The sequence below is a fragment of the Pholis gunnellus genome (genome assembly GCF_910591455.1).
Source record: "Pholis gunnellus genome assembly, chromosome: 5".
Lineage (NCBI taxonomy): Eukaryota > Metazoa > Chordata > Actinopteri > Perciformes > Pholidae > Pholis > Pholis gunnellus.
The window spans coordinates 12,823,913-12,841,598 of record NC_136531.1 but is presented as its reverse complement, the minus strand read 5'-3'; the positions used below and the strand labels follow the sequence as shown (position 1 = coordinate 12,841,598).

Sequence of the window (17,686 nt, the reverse complement as noted above, 5' to 3'; positions counted from 1 at the left end):
GCTTCAGAAACATTTGCCACCACCTCAGTAATATCACTGAGTGGAATTTAGTTTTTGATGCACAAAGCAATGAAATGTTAGTAATAAATCTAATGTTAATAATTAATCATTTATTAATGCTTTTTAGATACTTGACGAAATTAAGGATGATTAATGGTAATGTTTCTTAATAAACTAAATACAAAAGCAAGCTAAAAAGACAAAGATAAAGCAAGGGTCCTGCTTATTAATGAACTGATAACCCATAAGCTGTTCTTATTAATGGTTTATAACTGATCTATACAACACTGGCAAGCAGTTTAATAATCATTAATTAGTTACAGCTTATAAAACCTCGATAAAGAGTGTCTATTAAAAAAAATGGTACCAAAAGCAGCATGTCTTAAGAAACAACTTCCTGTCAGCTGTTTCATGGGAACTCGTTTTTTTATCAAAGAAATTGTTTTCTGAGATGATATTTAAATGATGTATAAGTAAAGCTTCTACTTCATCTGTATACGTTAATATGATCATTCAGGACCTGATAATAAATCATATGTTTTCACAGATCACCCTGACAACCATTGGTTATGGGGACAAAACACCAAAGACGTGGACAGGACGGATGTTGTCCGCAGGGTTTGCCCTCCTGGGAATCTCCTTCTTTGCCTTGCCAGCTGTAAGTCTGTATTCTTCATTCTTCAGGTGTCAGAGAGGATGCATGTTTCACTGTTATTCTGACAGATCAGTTTGTGTTTAACTCTCTGCAAGTTATTTACATAGCAAGATAATATTTGACTGCAGGCCTTTGAGGTTTACCTAAAAACAAATGACCCTGTCATTTTCCATGCAGCCACAATGGACGTTCTCGTCAGTATTGCAGTTTATGAGCAGATCAGTGATACTTGACAGTCTTCGGTGTGCACACACATCCAGAATTTAATCCTGTTAATATCATACCAGGGTATTCTGGGCTCAGGCTTTGCCCTGAAGGTTCAGGAGCAGCACAGACAGAAGCACTTTGAGAAAAGGAGAAACCCAGCCGCCTACCTCATCCAGGTAAAGCAGACAGCCTGCTCTCTTTCTGTTTCTCTGGCAAACATAACTGTTTTTGGGCTAGAATATATGAACATTGTTCAGAGTTGTTGCTGTTATTAAAAAAAAAAAAGAAATACACCACAACATCAAAGTAAACTTGCAATATAAAATGTGTTTGAATTATTTTATCATTCTTCAGTTTCTCGTTTTCCTCCGTTGACTCTCCGAAACCATGACACAACCAATAAAAAGCCCATAGCATGTAGCTTCACTCTGCCCTGCCCTGTGCCCCGTCATCCTCAATTTGCAGTAAGCTCTCTCATCTCTGGGAGGTTTTTTTTTGCCCTTTACAGACTTTAAGGCTTTAAGCCTAGAAACACCAGTTTGGTAAACCCATTCTTGCCATCCCTCTCTTCGTGTGATTCACACATTTCCTTTTATTGGTGCTGACCTCACGTTGTCCTCCTCATATATTTCTCTGTGCGCTTCCTTATTGTCCTCTCTCACCTACTTTCCTCCTACATGCGTCTTCATTTTCCTCCTCTTTGGTTTCCCCCTCCCACCTATCTCTCCCATCTCATGTTCCCATCTCCCCCTTTTCCTGTACTCCACCTCTTGTTGTCTCCCCCTCCTCTTCATCCTGTCCGTCCCCATGTTGTACCAGGCTGCGTGGCGTTATTACTCCACCGACAGCACCAAGCCCTACATGAACGCCACATGGCGGCACTATGAGAGCCTCCTGCCCTCCCACAGGCATGTATTCATGCCTGACCTCCGCCCAGCCACAAACGTGTGACACACCTGTTTTTTTGTTTTCACTAATCAGCTCTTTTATTTGTTTTCTATCCTCCTCATCCTCTTCTTCCTTTTTACTTCTTAATCCCTTCTCTGCCTTGTTTTTGTTGTATTTATTAACCTTTTTATCCCTCCCATTTATGATTTTTTTTTCTTCTTCCTGGTTTTGTGTATTCTGCATGCAGTGTGTTTGGCGTAGTTATGCGGCTGATGAGAACTCGGTTTCCATTGCTACCTGGAAGCCTCACTTGAAGGCGTTGCATACCTGCAGCCCTACGAAGTAGGTACCACTATGGCAACCGGTGCCTGTGCCACTCAAGCCATCTTTTCCTATACTTCAGTTCTGTCCAGTTTAAGTTATCTTTTTTAAATGATTCAACCGTTTTCAATTTTCTTTGTTTTGTTAAATGTATCTGTGTTGCCCTCTTTATTTACATTATTTATGCATTGATTTTCAAATGTTCTTTTCTTATGATAAATTGGTTCACAGATCATTTCCAGGCTCCGTTAATCTCCGCTTGCTCGAATCAACAAAAAAACGTATTTCTGAGCAACCCTTCATTTTTGCTGCTATTATATAAATTAACATTGTATCCATCCAGAACATCTGCACTGAGTCAGGCTCTCTGTATTTAGCTAAAGTCAGTTAAGCGCTCAATGGGCCGGGGACATCGAGGGTCTGAGGCAGTGACTTTAGCATTATCTCAGTATCTTTTTTTGGGACGTCAATTGTGGCCCCAATGAGCCATCAAACTTTTTTGAATTTGCAGCAATTAAGTCTCATTAAATTGAGCACTGATGCCCTGAGTAATTTAGAGGCACAGTGAAAGATACTCTATAACAACTCTGTGTGTTTTGAAATGGTGTACACTTCCTGTCTCTTAAACAGGGGTGTTCATGGCGTATTCGCCTCTCCCCCTCATCCTCCCTCTTGTTTGGAAGTGTTGGAAAGGCTGTTAGGATGGCTGACATCAGATTGGGTTATATCTACATAATGTATTTATATCTATACAAAGCTTATAATTATTTCTTGTCCCAAACCATCGACGGGTAGCACAGGTTACAAGTAGAAAAGCCCCCCTTACACAAGTGTATTATTATTATTAAAAAAGTTACGTTAGCATATATGAAATTCCTGTCGTTTGCCTGAATCACAAGTTAAGAGCAGAGAACCCCCTCATTCTGGAAATTACCAATATTATTAAGCAGCATATAAACATTCTGCTGTTCTCCATCTAAATATACCAGACACATTTTCCAACCACTATTTTGTGAATCGAAGAGTTGGCATAAAATACTAATCAAGCACTCGTTCGGGTTTGTTGTCTACCCCCCCCATGTGTCATCACAATGACGTTCCTCAGAAACACGTCTATGGAGCCTGGAAATACTGCGAGAACCATCTGCAAGTTATTTATCATGTAGTCACACAGTTATTCAGAGACGCTGCTTAAAGTGATTACTGTTGGTGATCTTCAGTCACTCAGTCCCCATCTCTTGTTGCAAGTGCTTCCTGAGATTGTCTTTGATAGTCTGCATGTTTTTAGTGAGCCTGCTGTTTGTTGAGGTCTATTTCCCCTGGAATGCTTATTATTGATCGACGTGTTGCTACCATCAAATCTTCTGCAGCAGTCGTTAATGCAAAAATCTTTCTACTGTGCTGATGTAGCGGACCATATCGGTGTGTTTTCAGGTTTTAGCTCCTTAACTACAAATCACGTACACCTACATTTTTTTAGTGCAGGCTATAAAAAATGTTTTCTTTATCTGGGCATCCATTGATTTCCATAATTTCTGTACACACTCTACCATTGCTCTACTCATAACAAAATTGTTTCGAAAATAAAAGGGAAAAATGCATTAAAATGTCTGAAACACAGCAGCGTGGTTTTTCAACATGCTTAGCTGTAATTTAAAGTCTCTGTGATTTGTAATAAATCAGCTAAAATATGCAAAAGCACTAGTATGGTCCTTTTAAGCACAATTGATGATGAAGTATTTTGAAAAGATGCTTTCTAATATATCTTTTCTTCTTCTCGTCTGCCAACTCCAGGAAGGAGCAGGGAGAGTCAACCACAAGGTTTGTAACTGCTGTTTCACTGAACAAGCACTGTCTTCTATTAGGTTGAATAGGGCTGGTTATTAAAACTGAATACTTTTTTGAGACTGAATATGAAAAACTGACATGTACAGTTTGAATTTCGAGATAGTTCTTCTGCTAATTCGTTTTTGAAATTTGTATTCAAGCAAAGATCTTGTGTATCAGAACACTTAACATCTGAGAAGTTTGGCTTCTTAACAAAAGAAAGGATTTTGTTTATATTACTTAAACCTGAATATATAGATTTTTGGCAATATATGCACTAAAGGGGCAGTGCAACAAGCTATAAGCATAACATTGACAAATTGTCACCTTGAGCGGCGTTAGGGCGAACGTGTGAGCAAACACTTTGCTATTTAAACATCCAGCGGACTTGACTTGAAAGTTAGCATTCATTTATTGACAGTACAAGAGAGAGAGTTAAGTTCGGAGGTGTTAAAGGCTGTCGGTATTGAAACGTTGACCCTCTAATAGCGACCTTTACACTAGCACTCTGTATGACTCATTGTTTTATCTTTCGGATTGGTTCTATCATCTATCTTTCTTTTTTATCGCTTGTTCTCCTCTCCAATACAAAACATGCACATGCTGAGGCTCTCAAATACAAATACAAGCAGTCGTACACATCCTTCCATGCATGCACATATTTGTCTTTTTTAAGTATCCTCTTGCCTCAGGTATCTATTATATTCTTATAAAAAATTGTATTTAGCTTGAGTCTTTATTCATATTGCCAAATGTTCTAATGATATCCTCATGGAAGTATTTTAGCTAATAGCACAAGGGGAGGACAGCATGCAGGGCAGTGAGGGCTCAGTGATGTAATTTGTTGTTATGAAACACTGAATAAACGTTTGTCTGTAAACAACCACAGCAACCGTACTGTTTTTCCTTTGAGCCCGGTGTCACTCTATATTCTTGCAGAGGAAGCCAAAGAATGCAAAAAGTAAATAACGTCAAGAGCAGAATTTATCCCACGCAATGTTAAGCCTGCATTAAGAACATGGCAGGCAGAAGAGCACCAGACTCCACCTATGTTTTTGTTTTTGCAAACCCCTGACCCCTATTTACCTTTCCACTGCAGATACTACACTGTACCATACAACTGGAGCTGCCTTACTTTATTCATCAGCTAGGTTTATTTATTAATCTGCAAGGTAATATATCACAGACGCGCAGTGATAAAACACAGCTGTAGGACAAAAAGAATGAAAAATAAGAACAAAGTTCTGCATCTTAATACCCTCTGAGAACCCACAAGTGTCTGTCGAAAGGTTACTGGCCTCACTGGTGACTCAGGCACTTGTTGCCATGGCCCATCTGAATCCACATAGTTAAATTAGGGATATGAACACGAAGTGCGTGAGTCACCAAATTGCTGCCTTTTTGAAATGGTGCTGTAGATGTCAATTTTCCTCTACTAAGCTCAATTGCCTCCATTCGGCTGCTTCTAAATGTCGATGGTCGGCAAATCAAAGCGGCAACAGAAACTCTGCGGTATTACTTTATATTTTGTAGCCTTCATACATGGTCTTACAAAGGATCATTGCATTTACATTCAGGTTGGCTTTATGCAGCATGAAACAAATTATTAACAGTAAGAAGCACAAGAATCACATACAAAAACGGCAATAAGGGGGAATAAGGGTAAAGAAGCTCTTTGTTTCACCTCACAAAACATTCAGAGTTAAATATTTTCTCTCCTTTGTTTCTGCATCATGTAACACATCACCGTTTGTCTCCCCTTGGTTTTTTAGTAAAATTCTTAGTAATAAACAGAAGCTACTGAGGAGGCGTACCACTCGGAAACATAGGTACAAAGCAGTTCTGCTCCCCTGTTATATGACGTTTTATTCAGGAATGCTGACTAATTCTTGGTGCATGGGTATCTGTAGGAGGCTGTGCGCCCTCAGACAGGACAGAGTAATTGAATATTGCAGGGAGACATCAGTCACCTTCATAGTAATACACTATCTGCCTTTGTTTGATCTTTGCCTGAGCAATGCGCTACTTCTGCTTGTTGTGATTTTGGTTTTAACTACATTTGCTCTCAGAATATTTGAACCAGGATTCATTGTTGGTAGCAGATCCTCTGTGAAATAATGAACTGTAAGCTTTTTCCTGACTGAAGAATAATTTCACGTCATAGACCGACATCATGTTTTTCTTTATGCAGCTCCTGGTGTTACATCTCAACTTCTTATCGCACTGTACACCTCGAACTGTAGATACAAACTTTAATTTATAATTATTTGTACTCTGTTTCTGCTCACTCAAACACGTCATGTTCCTCTATATCCGCAATCAAAGACAAGTGATATTCTTATATTTTTTCTTGTCAACAAAGCTAGTGAGAAGACTAAAACCAGCGATGGATTGAGCAATTTGCAAGGTAGCTGGCTAACTGGCCAGCCACTAAATTAGTAAAGCATGACAAGTTCATCCACACACTCTTGTCATAGCTATCGCCAGATATCTCAAATGTATGGCAGTTTTCCATCCACCGTGACGTAATCATGACTTAACCTCTTGCTACCTAGCCCTAGAAGGGTCTATAAAGCTCCATTGTTGTCCATAATCTATTAAAAACTGATCGATGAGCCGCACTGGGTGATGTTATCATGAACATGACCACTCTCTTTTACTTTGACTCACTGTCCTGCTGATGTAAATCCTGACTAGAGCACCAAATGTATATTAATCCACAGCTGAAAGTACTGAAAAGAACCATTTACTGCCGTTTGAGCATTGTTTGATAAAGCCTACCAGCTGTTTTAGGAAATTACTGAGCCCTTTTTAGAAACAAAAAAATATATTTGTGACTTGTTTTTAAAGATTGACTGCTTCAGTTGGAACCACTGAACCACAAAGAGGGACACAAAGACACACAGAAACATTGTTGGTTTTGGTCTTCTCATGTGATTGGCAGACACTAACAAACATATAGACACAAGCCTTATCCTTTGATGTAAAACTACTCATGCTCAATACAATACACAATACCACTTTTAAATGAGCCATGCCTGATGCTAGTGCACTGCCTTTGCATGCAGTCATTATATAAAGCGGCACAATAACAGAATCAGCCACTCCCTTACTTTCTCTTCTTCTCATTGTCCTGTTCCTTCCCTTTACACAAGTAATTTTCATCACTTTCCTTTCATAACCTCCCCTTTCATGACTCGTTACATGGCACTTATGTGCAATAAATCCTTTTGCTTTAAATGGTGATTTGTGTAGGCAGGGTATGGTAAGAAACATGTTACGATACAAGCACAAATGAAAGTAGCAACATTTATCCATTTAAGTTAATATGACAATGTGACATTTCATTTTGCAACATGCAAAATAATTGGTCATATCAAATGACATACTTCAGCTAATGCAGTGGATAAAAACACATCAAGACACAACCTACACAACACAGTGGAAACATCAAACCTAACCTGAGCTTGCATTTTGTGGAAAGCACCTGCTACAATGCTGCGATGCATGCTAGTCTTTTTCCATCTTGTCCTGCAGCCCCTCAGCCTCATACTAGAAGATAAAGTTCTGGATGATTACATAAGACGAGATTGTGTAAAGGAACGGCATTATGACTTGAGGCTTGGATGATTTATGTTGCTGCTCTTGCACTTTCGACATTAACATATCTTCATATGTCATTCCACCTCTTCACAACATCGGGCCTTCTTATTCTTCTCCTCACTCCATCTCCCCTCCCTACCACTGTTCATTCATCCCTATTTCACCCTACAGTCAGAAGTTGAGCTTCAAAGAGCGGGTGAGGATGGCGAGCCCCCGAGGTCAGAGCATCAAAAACAGGCAGACGTCTTCAGTGAACGACCGGCGGTCTCCGGTGGCTGAGGCTGGGCCAGAGGCCACGAGCCCTGCCAAGGTACAGAAGAGCTGGAGCTTCAACGACCGCACACGCTTCAGACCCTCACTCCGCCTCAAGAGCCAGTCGCGCTCCACCACTGATGGTGAGTGACACTGTCCCATTATTCCACTTCCTGACCAGGTTTAGCTTAGCTTTGGATTAATTAGCGGTTTTAGGTTTGGTGGCGCTTGTTACAAATTCAAGGTAGAATTCATTGTCATTCTCTCATTACTCGGCACAGAGCTACCATTGAATGAGATAAAACAAAAATGATGCAGCTTAAAGAATAGTTTATAGAACTATATATCGTTCACTTTCTTGCCTAGCGTTAGCTGAGAGCTCATTAATTAGCACTTTAAGTCTTGTGTGAAAACTACAAGTTTTTATGTTTTATGTGCTGAGCTTTTTGTTGACCGGGCACTTTAAACTGAGTGTTATTGTCACAGTGAGGGTAATTATATAGCTACAGTATATTGGTGCCATTTTTTTTCTTTGGACTGAGCCAAGTTTCCCCGTGCTTCCAGTTTTTATGCTAAGCTAACTGTTTTGTGTCTCTAGCTTCATATTAACAAACATAAATGAAATCCTTCTCATCGAACTCTCAGCAAGAGAGAGAATACAAAATGTCAAACAATTCCTTCAAGTCCAATGATGAGATAACTGTAGCCCCCCAGCATCACTACATGTATTTAATTGAGGTGTATTTACTGACCATCCAACCCACAAGAAATGGTTGTGCCCACTAATTCAGGCGAATGAGTTGGGGAATGCTAATGGTTATTTGTGCTGGCCTGGCAAGCCCTCCTGGGTAACAGCCAGCTGGTGTTTGTGGTGGGTGGACTGATGGATTGATGGAAGGTGGGGGTGTTGAGCTCCAGCAGCCACAAGGGGCCTCAGAGGCGGCCAGCTGGCTGAGGCCTACTGGTGGAGAGGAATCAATAACCAAGCTAGACAAAACCAAACTGGTTGGCTGGTCAGCCACGCTCCTTCTGATCATTCTCTGTCACCGACATGTTGGCTTACTGAGATGTTAGAAGAGGGGTATTTGAATAATTCATGTTTTTTGTTTAATGGAGAGAATCATTAATCAGCACTGCTTAACATTTTCATCAGGTGACACACTATCCCGGTCCCTCACTATCTTTTAATAATCAGTAGCTTTGACTCATTGTATTACACACAAATTAAAACACTTGCGCACATGCAGACCCTACAGGCTGTGATATATCAAGAGGCTTTTTAGAGCATTTCATTAAACTGAGCAAATAGCTCAACTCTGCAGTCCAGTTCTTGTGCTGTAACCCTCTGCGTGCCTCCTCCAGGTGTCGTAACTCAGAAGGCCCATAAAAAGAGCGGCATTGTCACAAGGTTGCATTGTTAGCGATATATCTGCAGGCACACCAGAGGCCTGTTCTTTACAACTAGTCTGCTGTTCTGGACAGCAGCTCAAAACACAGTTTCTCTTCAGTGTATAAAAATAAAATATATGTGTCTTCCACTCACAATTCAGTTCACTTGAGTCCAGTCATTTTCAGCATGTTTGCATGCATTGCTGTTTAATCACTAATATCACAATAATCAGACTTTGATAAGGTTCATGTGACCTTTACTTTAAAAAATTAAGAATTACCCAGGTAATGCAGCTCGATTTTTGCTCTGGGACACCCTTACTTCAGGTTTCCTAAAGCTTCACAAATTATTATTTTTTTATTAAGTGTATCAAATACCCAATGTGAAAGTGGTAGCTTATAGTGATTACCCACCGATGCTCCAATGCTGCACTCCTACAGAGCATTTTAGCTTCTTTGAGCTCATTGCTTTTGTTTTTTTGGCCCACAAACTCTGCTCTCATCAAACTTGTCTCCAGCAGCAACAGCAGGCAGCCGTTTTCAATGAAAAATCTCTAGTAAACCCACTGTATGCTCCCCGCTTAGCACCGAACGGCAGACAGGTGAAGTTAGCAGCTATAGCTGGTGCACATAGGGGAGCGGTTAGCAGCTAAAGTCAGATATTTCCCTCCGGAGTTGGTGGAGACCAAACACACACCTTAAAATTACAAATTTAGGTTTTCATTCCTCAGGTGGATGAAAACACAACATGCTAGCAAGTCTGCCTGACTGTATCAATTTTAAAAGGTGACAATATGTCAATGTTTTGTTTTCAGCTTGTTCCACCATCCTCCCACAAAATGTGAAATGCAGCTCAACATTTTGTTATAATGTTGCGTCTGAAAGTGACATGGGGGAAGGAATTCCGTTGGATTTTTTTTGGCAAAAATGAGTTCCTGAAATGTTGCCATGATTGTGAGAGTAAAAACCTCCCTGTTCTACAACCACGCAGGGAAGACTGATAATAGTGGCACGAATCTGATCACTTACTGCGTGTCAACTGAGGTTTCAGAGTAGTAAGACTAATGCAACACAAGTAAATGCACTCTCTAGGTCCCTGCCTCACAGTAAACTGTTTTATGCATTCGTGTAAAATGTTGCTGAGGACATAATGTAGTCTGATCAATGAACAATATTGAATTCATCCTCCTTTTCTGTATCCTCTTTCCCAGCAGACTCCAACATGGCAGGGGAGGATGGCTACGATGAGAAAGGCTGTCACTGCGAGATCTCGGTAGAGGACTTGCTGCCCTCCATAAAGTCTGTCATTAGAGCTGTCAGGTGAGTCAAAGCCTCCTTCAATCCAACTAATGCTGTATTAGTTATACTGCCAAGCTTGCATGCGAACAAACCCCGATTGCAACCCCCTGCTAGCAGCTCTCCTGATTGAACATGCTCAGGGGATTAAAGTGACCGGAGGACATGTATTTGTTATGGTTATTTCTAGAGATCATCTCGGGTTCATGTGATTGGATACAGTGTTGCGACAGGAAATATGGTTAGTGAGAGCATTAACAATGAAAAGCTATGTAAAGTGACAGAACCATGATGTGAAACAGGAGCAGTAATAACAAATAGTGTACATTGTTGATGCACCAGCAAGAATTAAGTCTTAAATATGTTTACATTATGGTTCAACTGTTTTAAGAAGAAAGACCCAGATCAAATCTAAACAAAAGATTGATTTAGAGATAATATTATAATTTAAGTTTGACTTAAACACCTATATTTATACTTTAATCAAAGGGTAGTTCTGATCTGTCAGTCAGGTAATATATGGCTAAACCCACTTGATTTAAAAAAATGGATTTCTTAATATTAGAACTGATCAACTAAAGTTAAAGGAGAGCCACCTAAATTAAGAATTCAAATATGTTTTGTCCATGGTCTAGGAAAGTTCAATCAACATTGGTGAACATGAGGTGCTCTCTCTCTTATAGCCAGAGACCAGAGAAGTCTCACATTTGTGATGTCATCAAGCATAAAGGCTGGAGCTGCTCCAAACTTATGTTTTATAAATTAAAAGTTAGAAAAATAATTTTTTTTTTTTTTTTCAAGTTTTTACTGTGGGATGAAAACAGCAACGTGCTAATTGTTCTTTCATTCTTTTAAAAAGCATTATGTGTGTTTATGAGTGTGGTCACAAAGCATTGTGAATGCATTATAATTCACTGTGAATGCTCATATAAAGCACTATAAATGTATAAAAAGTGCAAATTTCTTGCCATTTTCTTCCAAAGTTGGAACTATTTGGTTATTTTACATTATACACACTATGGTGGAAGAGTTAAACTGTTAACCGATAATACCTAATGTTTTTTTATGACTTTGACTGTTGCTTAATTAATCCTAAATATTTGATGTTATGTTGAAATACTTCATATTTGAAGCCAGGCTTCGTTGTATTTCTCTTTAGTCCTTAAGGACCCTAACCCAGATTCCTTCCTCTCAAACTCACACATTCAGTCAAATTCTCTTGAATTTTTCCTTGAGGCTCCGCAGGTGCATAAATTCAGAGCTGCTTTTTCGGCACGTTAGTTTAACTTTTACGCAGCTAAAATAAGCAGCCACAACCTCACTGGATGTTTTTATAATGTTCAAGTGATTGTTCAGGTGTTCTGACTGTTTGCATTGGTGTGAAGAAACACTTTAAAATAATCATTTGCTACAGTTTTTTAAATATCTCTCAGCTTCTGGGTAGTCACTGCAGGCCATGTGTAAACTGACTGTATAAGAGCTCCTCCTTGTGGCTGATTTATGAATTTATCTGCTGTTTGTGCAGGATAATGAAGTTCCATGTTGCCAAGAAGAAGTTTAAGGAGACCCTGCGTCCTTACGATGTCAAGGATGTGATTGAACAGTACTCTGCCGGTCACTTGGACATGCTGTGTCGCATCAAGAGCCTGCAGACCAGGTGGGATGACAGACTACACACACTGCATGACAACAACAGCTGTCAGACTTCATTCCTCTAGTCTTTGCAGTCTATCTAGAGCTGTTTGAGCACACTGTAACTGATTTATCTGTGTCTTGGTGTGTATGTACATGTGTGTGCATGGATGCGTGCACCTGCACTCATACCTTATACATGCATGGGTATATGTGTGTGTTATGCGGATGTTTGTTCTTTGCATTTTGTGATTTTGTATGTATGTGTATGCACATGTGTACCTTTGTGTGTGCATGTGTGTGTGTGTGTGTGTGTGTGTGTGTGTGTTCCCTTTGCTTCCCTCACAGGCTGGACATGATAGTAGGCCCACAGCCCGTGAGCAGCCGAGCCAAGACCTTTTCCTCCCCCTCCCTGCCTGTCTATTACAGCCAGGGCAGAAAGAACTCCACCCAGGGGTCAGAATGCCCCCCATCCTTCACATGACATATGGGTTCAGTTCGCTTCTCATTCATTCAATTCAAGAAGTACTAAAACAGAAAGAAATCTGGATTATAAAACAAAGTTGAACTTTCTTCTTTGAATTGATTGATCTGGAAGTGAGGTGAAACCTTTCTTCACACATGCACTGCTCTTTTATCACACACTTCTGTCCTGGATATGAAGTCATCCACTAACAAAATATTGAGTTTGGTTTGGGCTTTTGCTGTTTTTTTTTCATCCGATGAAACAGACTGGTGCATTTGCAACCTAACTAACACATGTGATGAAGAAACATCTTCTGTAACACACGTCCAGGTCGTCCACACACATACAAACTATACTCTCAAAGTACAACTGTGTATTATTAGTGGCCATCGCTGCAGTAATACTGACCCCTGCTGTTGTTGACTTTTAGGTGAAACTGCTGCATGCAGTTCATACTGTGTCTTATACAGTGAGAGTTTTCAACCACATCTCCCAGTCTTCAACAATAGATGGGGTTTGTTCAGTTGTCATCACATGGCCTAAGTGATGATACCAGTTAACACGTGGTCTTAAGCTCTGTTTGGAACTGCACACTAACATACTAAGTATATAGTAATATATATATAATGTACTGTAGAAAACATATTTAACACTACAATATTCAATAATTGAAATTTTCCTTATCATAATAATACTGGGAAATAAATAATAAATGCAGTACATATTGATTGAGTATGCAGTACGTTAGTATGTGATTGGCTTATCACAAAAAGCATGATTTTTATGATTATGTGTTCGATTCAAACGCTTTTTTGAGACATTTCTTGTGTCTGATATGACCACATCAAGTGGCAAAAACACACATGTTCAAAAAAGTATAAATTCACACATTCGACAAAGACACACTTATAGATGCAAGTCTGGTTTGGTGTTGGAAGATCTTGTCAAAATGTTGGTGGCATTATAGCTGCATGACATTGCCTTGGGCTATCCCTGACCTCTGTTGAATTTAACTTTGTTCATTAACAAAGGGACTTTATTAACCATATTCTGCTGAACCTCACTGGATTGAGCTGGAATAGTCTTTCTATGGACAAAGAAACTGAATATGTGCTGTCATGAATAAGATATTATAATCAGAAACAGATAAAGAAAACCTCTGACTATTTGATAAATAATAAACACATTTAGTAACATGCTATCCTTACATGTTTGGTAATGTTTTCTCATCCAGTGAGGAAGTCTAACCTCTAATTTGCCTGTATTTGTTGAAAAAGAAAATATGCTTATGATAATCTATCTTTCTGTTGCAGTTTCAACCTTTCTTCATTTCTGTGGGCTGCCTTGTGGATTTCTACTTTGTCACTTTTTTTCTTTCCATCATTAACGTCTTATTCTATTTGCATGTGCTTGTGTGTGTGCTTGTGTGTGTGCGTCTGTGCGCGTGTTTGTGTGTATTCCAGAGTGGACCAGATCCTCGGGAGAGGCCAGATACCTTTGGATAAGAAGATTCGAGAAAAGCTGCTGTCTGATGGAGATATCTTAGAGGACATGAGCATGTTGGGTCGAGTCTGTAAGGTGGAGCGGCAGGTCTGTGTTCTGCTTGTTTTCTAATAATGTATTAAATAACCAACAACCAGGATGCATTTACTCTACGCGTTTTTGGCACAGACCCATTCCTCTCATTGAAGGGCAGTGGCCAGTCACTGATTGTCACAGTAGTTAATTACACCAGAGGCCTACGAAATGTATTGTGAAGTTATGTATCACAATATTACTTTGCTAAATACTGCACTGATATATACTTTGTAACTTTGAAATAGTTTGCAAATTACATATCTCGTCGCCCATTGTGTGATTCCCAAAAAAGGATTTGATGGGGATTAAATGGGTAAAGCAGCGGCTGTTGTTTCACAAGAAATAGTAGCATGTAATCTGCCTAAAACGGTCACTTTATACCGCGTCTCCGAACCCCACCCGTTATGCCACCAGAATAGTTTGAAAAGGTTATAATCACATATAAAAGTCCCTGCTTACTCATCTCCCATCCTCCCTTTCTCTCCTCACAGGTCCAGTCGATTGAGTCAAAGCTCGACTCCCTGCTCGACATTTATCGTCAGGTTTTGCGCAAAGGATCGTCTTCAGCCCTCACACTCTCCTCTCTGCCCCTGTTTGAGTTGGAGCAAACCTCTGACTACCACTCCCCTGTCTTCGGCAAGGACCTATCCAGCTCCACCCAGGCCAGCGGCAGCGGAGCACTCCCCCCTGGTAGCAACTCCCACCTCTCCCAGGGAGGTCTCCATCTTATCCTGGCGCCTCCCAACGAGCTAAACCTCAATCTCAATGCCTCGTCATCCACGGGCCTCGCATCCTCCTCTTTCAGCCCGTCACCGCTGCCTCAACATCATCATCATCACCACCATCGTCACGCTCATCATCTCCACCATCATCATACCCAGGCCACCACGCCTGAAAGTGGCACTGATGAGGCAGTGGGGAGCTCTCCACCCATCCTCACCCCAAATAGTATCGGCAGTGGTGGGGGCGGAGGAGTTGGAGATGGAGGGTTTCCTCTTCTGGCGAGGCTTCCTCCACCACCCCCTCCCAGCCGGAGTGGGGGCCCAAGCAACCTGCCACGTGCGACCTCCACAGAGGTGTCCCCTTACATGGAGGACTTTTGTGGAAGTTTAGGAATGCAGATGGAGGGCAGCAGTTTTGGGAAGGACCTTGGGTTGGTGCCTGGCAGACTGGGCCAGAAGCTGCAGAGCAGCACCAACAGAGATTGCAGGCTTAATACTGAGGAAGAAGGCTCCTGGAGGAGACATATGAGCCTGGAGCTGCAGCCCCTGGTGTCGCCAGCCCTGGGCTGCTGCTCTGGTCCCAGCCAGATGGACTGCTTGGGCAAGTCCATGTCAGTGCAGGACCTGATGCAGTCAACCCCAGGGACTGTCCAGGATGCCCACCACAGCCACAGCCTCTCATCACCAAGCCCCAGTACAAGCAGTGACTCCCCCATTGGCTTCCGCAGCTGTAGCCAAGACCCTGGGGGAGGTGGTGGTATCGGAAGGAGTGGTGGAGGAGGATGGGGTGAGGAGGACCTCTTTATCAGCGACAGGGACCTAGAGGCGCAGGAATTTGACTTCCTGTCACTGGGGACTACTGAGGCCCACACCTACTCATCGGAGCTCCTGAAGACTGACAGCAGAGTAGGGGCAGAGTCCCGAGGCTCTAACCGTAGCCTGGCCAGCGGTCACACATCCTCGCCTTCTGCTGGCAACACCGATTTGCTGGACATGCCGCACGTGCGGCTAAAATAAACTTGCGTACTTGTTCAGAAGGCACGCAAATCTCACCTCACAGAGACTGTTTTTGTCCTTTTTGGAGGGGGGGGATTATAACAGTGGGAACTTTTTTGTTTATTTTCATGTCGATCCATTTGATAAGAATCACAGTATTTTCATACAGGCGGATCATATGGCATATCATTGCATGAGTTACTCTTAGTTTTAGAGTGTGATTTACAAATCTGAGATAAAAGATGAGGACTTGTATAATGGGAACAAAGACCCCCAAAACATGAGAATTTGCTATTAGACAAAGCCAACTAAACTTCCTGAAAGACGAACGGTTGGTTGATATGTGACCTTGGGACAGAGCATCAGCATTGCATGTTTTTATTCAAAGATACTGAGACTAGCAAGAAACGGTTTACACTTAAAGTAGGAAGGCATGGACATCAAACGCTTTGAGAACACAACTCGCATATTTTGTAAGTAAAGGAAAAAAATGGAACTTCATTCCTAAATGTGGCCGTACAACATCCACCACCTGCCTCTCCAAACACATGATAGGCTTCCATATTGAAGGTAATGTTACATTGTCATTGCCAAACTTTAGATTCTCGGTTATTATTTATTTTTATAATATTCAGTCTATTTTAGAAAATCTTTTTTTATGCTCAAATCGTATGAATTACTATCCTCAACCAATGACTTTGGTTGCCCACTATCTTTTCAAAAAATACCACACACAACGACCCAGTGTACATGCAAGTTTAGCTCGTATGCTACAGCTCTTGTATTTTTGCTGACAATTTCTGAATACGGGCAATACAGTTTTACATTTTAAGTATTCTTTCTACAGTTTCAGGTTAGCAATAATGTTTGTACAGTAAATCAGTGAGACTCCTGACATTTGCTTGAGTTGTGTAATTTGTCACAGTGAACATCAGGTCATTTTAGCAGTAAAAGAATCATTGTGTGGTTATGTGGTTTAAAATACAAAAAGCAAAGTCAATGTTACATAAATGACTTGAAACAAGCCAGTTTGAAAAGTCTGTAAACCCAATACGTTAGACAAAATACATCCACATTTCTGATAAAGGACTGGTCCTTTCATTTTTTTCTAGTTATACTCTGAATTGTTGGGTATCTTATTTTGAAACTCTTGGACAACCACAACTTGTTACTGAGGAGTACAGCAGGAAAGACCAGACAGAAAAGAAAATTATCGGTGTTGCTGTAAATGCCAAATATTTGGATGCTTCACTGTCACTTCTGCCAACTGTCTGCTGTAGTATGAGGTGCCCCGTGTTCACAGTAAAGAAAGACGGGATCAATGATTACAACACTGGATTCGATGTATGTTTTGCCGGGTAAATACTTCAGCCAAACTGTTGTCCCAACATTATACCAACCACACGACCTACAGTCGCCACAACAGTTTATAGTGTTCATACAACTATCTTAAAACATTTTGGTTTCTACAATGTTGCAGTTTGCACAATAGGAATAGTATACATTCTGCAACTGTTTCATGCACTCTGATTTCTTCATATATTGCATAATTTTGTGGGGCCAAGCTAATTCTATGATAATTAAAGCCTTCAGTATATATATTTTTTACATATTCTATTTACTCCTGACTGTAGAACAAGCCTACATAAACCTATATAAAGGCCCAGTTATGCCCTGAAAAAAACAGTGATACTACCAGAATCTTAAGAAATACTGTGATACAGATTTTTGGTCACACCGCCCAGCACTATCTTGGGTACAGTTCAGAGGAACAAGGAGCAGTTGTTGCTTATTCTCTCATCAATTATGCACCAGCCAGTTGGTTTTCCAGCTGATGACAGCCATGGATTGAAA

General features: G+C 40.7%; 1 protein-coding gene across 1 annotated transcript in view; it reads left to right on the top strand.

Annotated features, from left to right (window-relative positions):
• LOC306696419 (potassium voltage-gated channel subfamily KQT member 5-like) overlaps positions 1-15,853 on the top strand; it is a gene marked incomplete at both ends in the record, with an annotated part of 93,497 nt that extends 77,644 nt beyond the window's left edge. The window contains 11 exons of the mRNA XM_079160023.1: positions 548-658; positions 943-1,038; positions 1,998-2,092; positions 3,866-3,892; positions 5,671-5,727; positions 7,673-7,896; positions 10,354-10,462; positions 11,964-12,095; positions 12,419-12,526; positions 14,000-14,126; positions 14,606-15,853. Coding sequence (XP_079016149.1) covers positions 548-658; positions 943-1,038; positions 1,998-2,092; positions 3,866-3,892; positions 5,671-5,727; positions 7,673-7,896; positions 10,354-10,462; positions 11,964-12,095; positions 12,419-12,526; positions 14,000-14,126; positions 14,606-15,853 — 2,334 coding nt within the window. The remainder of the gene's footprint in view (positions 1-547; positions 659-942; positions 1,039-1,997; positions 2,093-3,865; positions 3,893-5,670; positions 5,728-7,672; positions 7,897-10,353; positions 10,463-11,963; positions 12,096-12,418; positions 12,527-13,999; positions 14,127-14,605) is intronic.
• Positions 15,854-17,686: the final 1,833 nt, after the last annotated feature.